The sequence below is a fragment of the Phycodurus eques genome, chromosome 9 (assembly GCF_024500275.1).
Source record: "Phycodurus eques isolate BA_2022a chromosome 9, UOR_Pequ_1.1, whole genome shotgun sequence".
NCBI classification, from domain to species: Eukaryota; Metazoa; Chordata; class Actinopteri; order Syngnathiformes; family Syngnathidae; genus Phycodurus; species Phycodurus eques.
In genome coordinates, this window is record NC_084533.1 from 14,909,922 (window position 1) to 14,912,268 (window position 2,347).

At 44.7% G+C, this 2,347-nt stretch overlaps 1 protein-coding gene across 2 annotated transcripts; it reads left to right on the forward strand.

Annotated features, from left to right (window-relative positions):
* Window positions 1-515: 515 nt before the first annotated feature.
* Window positions 516-2,347, forward strand: LOC133407529 (gap junction beta-1 protein-like). Of its 2 annotated transcripts, none has more exons than XM_061685523.1 (2): window positions 516-599; window positions 1,246-2,347. In XM_061685523.1, exon 2 carries the CDS (start codon window positions 1,260-1,262, stop codon window positions 1,998-2,000), a length of 741 nt encoding a protein of 246 aa, XP_061541507.1. In that variant the 5' UTR covers window positions 516-599; window positions 1,246-1,259; the 3' UTR covers window positions 2,001-2,347. The 2 variants fall into 2 exon arrangements, with proteins under 2 accessions (XP_061541507.1, XP_061541506.1); XM_061685522.1 differs by lacking the exon at window positions 516-599 and adding an exon at window positions 1,009-1,100.

The window sequence follows — 2,347 nt, forward strand, 5'->3', positions numbered from 1 at the left end:
AATTAGAACTTTATTCTTAACTCTCCGGGACAACTATTTTAGCAATTCTTGCAATATCTCAACTTAATTCTGATGTATAATTTACCTTTGGTATGACCCTAACACTTCTTTGTAGTCTGGGATAACTGAAGTCCAGGTACAGTTTACCTCTAAAAACATCTTTACAAACCACTAAGAATGTTGCCCAAAGTTAGAGAGTTAATGCATCATCTTGACTCATACAACCTGTGACTTAGAGCAGCTTAGGTTAAAGGCATCCTTCAGCCTTCTGTCCTCCCCAGCACAATAAATAATGAGGCATGGTTCCCGGGCCCTTTGTGTCCACACAGATTCCTTCTTGAGCCCGGGGGTAGGCGGAAATCGAGGCGTTTGATGTGAAAGAGTCTTGTTGCAGTGCAATAAATGATGCCATTGTATGGTAATGCTTTAGACAAGACCATATGACCGCTACGGTGCAGGGCACTGGCTTGTGGTGGAGGAATGATTAGCATTTTCCAACGCGTGGTGTTCTCAACACAACCTTTTGGTTTGCTTCAAAATATATTTTTAATTCACTTCTTCCTGCTTTGTACACTTTGTGTGTACCATCACAGCTGAAGGTAAAATGCATGTTTTATCATTTGCTTGTTTGTTAAACTCTTGGGTTGGTCAGAACTGGTGTGAGTGATAGCCATCATCCCCCAGATGACCATCCTGAGTAACTGGGACTTCATAGCAACAATATTGAAACAGGGGTCAACTTTTCAACAGCGAAGTCAGTGGTTTAAAGCCTTTCCCTAAAACGATAGAAGTATTTCACTCATCTGGCTGCTGTTTTCGAGGAATTTGTTGACTGTCTGAAACTGGGCTGTAGATTTGTTTGGGAGGTCGGTATTCATACAGGATGAGCGAATCACGTGGCTCAGCGGATGTTTCACAATTGGCTTCAACATTTTGCGTCTTGTGACGGTGCTAGGCCATCGCCCCTGCTTTTATAGACCAACACACAACTTGGCATTTCCTGTTGTGGTTCCTGACACTGGCATAGTCAACTCATCGGTCGAGATGGTCACCTTTGGACCCGGCACTGCTTATGCCGGTTGCACAGCTGGCTAAGCCTGGTAAAGATCTAAAGCTAATGTTGCAACTTTTTATGACAGTAATTGGTTGTTGTCTTCACTAAATGGTTGGTTCTTAGAGATGACCTCAGCCACAGATCTGTGGATGTGAATATTTACAATGTTGTTGGGTTTTTTTATTTTTCAGCTCTGGAGTCAAAAATGAACTGGGGGTCCTTTTACGCCGTGATCAGCGGCGTAAACAGGCACTCAACGGGCATCGGACGTATATGGCTCTCAGTCATCTTCATTTTCCGTATCTTCGTCCTGGTGGTTGCAGCGGAGAGCGTTTGGGGGGACGAGAAGTCCGGCTTCACCTGCAACACCCAACAGCCCGGCTGCAACAGCGTCTGCTACGACCAGTTCTTTCCCATCTCGCACATCCGCCTATGGGCACTCCAGCTCATCCTGGTCTCCACCCCAGCTCTCCTTGTGGCCATGCATGTGGCCCATCGGCGCCACATTGAAAAGAAGATCCTAAAGCGGGCAGGCCGTAACAGTCCTAAGGAGCTGGAGCACATCAAGAACCAGAAGTTTCGCATCACCGGAGGTCTGTGGTGGACGTACATGATCAGCATTGTCTTCCGAATCCTCTTTGAGGTTGCTTTTCTCTACATTTTCTACATGATCTACCCTGGCTTCAGGATGGTGCGCTTGGTGAAGTGCGATTCATACCCGTGCCCCAACACAGTGGACTGTTTTGTGTCCAGGCCCACAGAGAAGACCATTTTCACCGTCTTCATGCTGGCCGTGTCTGGAGTGTGTGTGTTGCTCAACCTGGCCGAGCTGGTCTACCTCGTAGGCAGGGCTTGCAAACGATTCTTTCGCCGCTCTGAGGATGAGTCCAAAATGGACTGGATGAGTCAGAAATTGTCTTCCTACAAAATGAGACCAATCAGCTGATAGTAAACTATTTTTACTGTGAGATAAAAGAGAGAGGGGTGAGAGGATAGGGAGAGATTTGTCTCAGAATTATTTACACAAATGTTTTCAGATCCACAAATATATCTGCGATTTCCACGTTTTTCAGATCCACAAATATATCTGCGATTTACATTTTTCAGATCCACATAACTGTATATTCGTGATTTACACAGGATTTTCAAGTCCACAAATATATCAGCGATTTACATGTTTTTTAATCTTGTGTGTACATTTATCATGACTTATCATTTGTAAATATTCAGTTCTGCTTGTGAATTGTTGAAGCTGCTTTTGTGGATCAGCGGGCTCGCACATTTGTTTTTGAG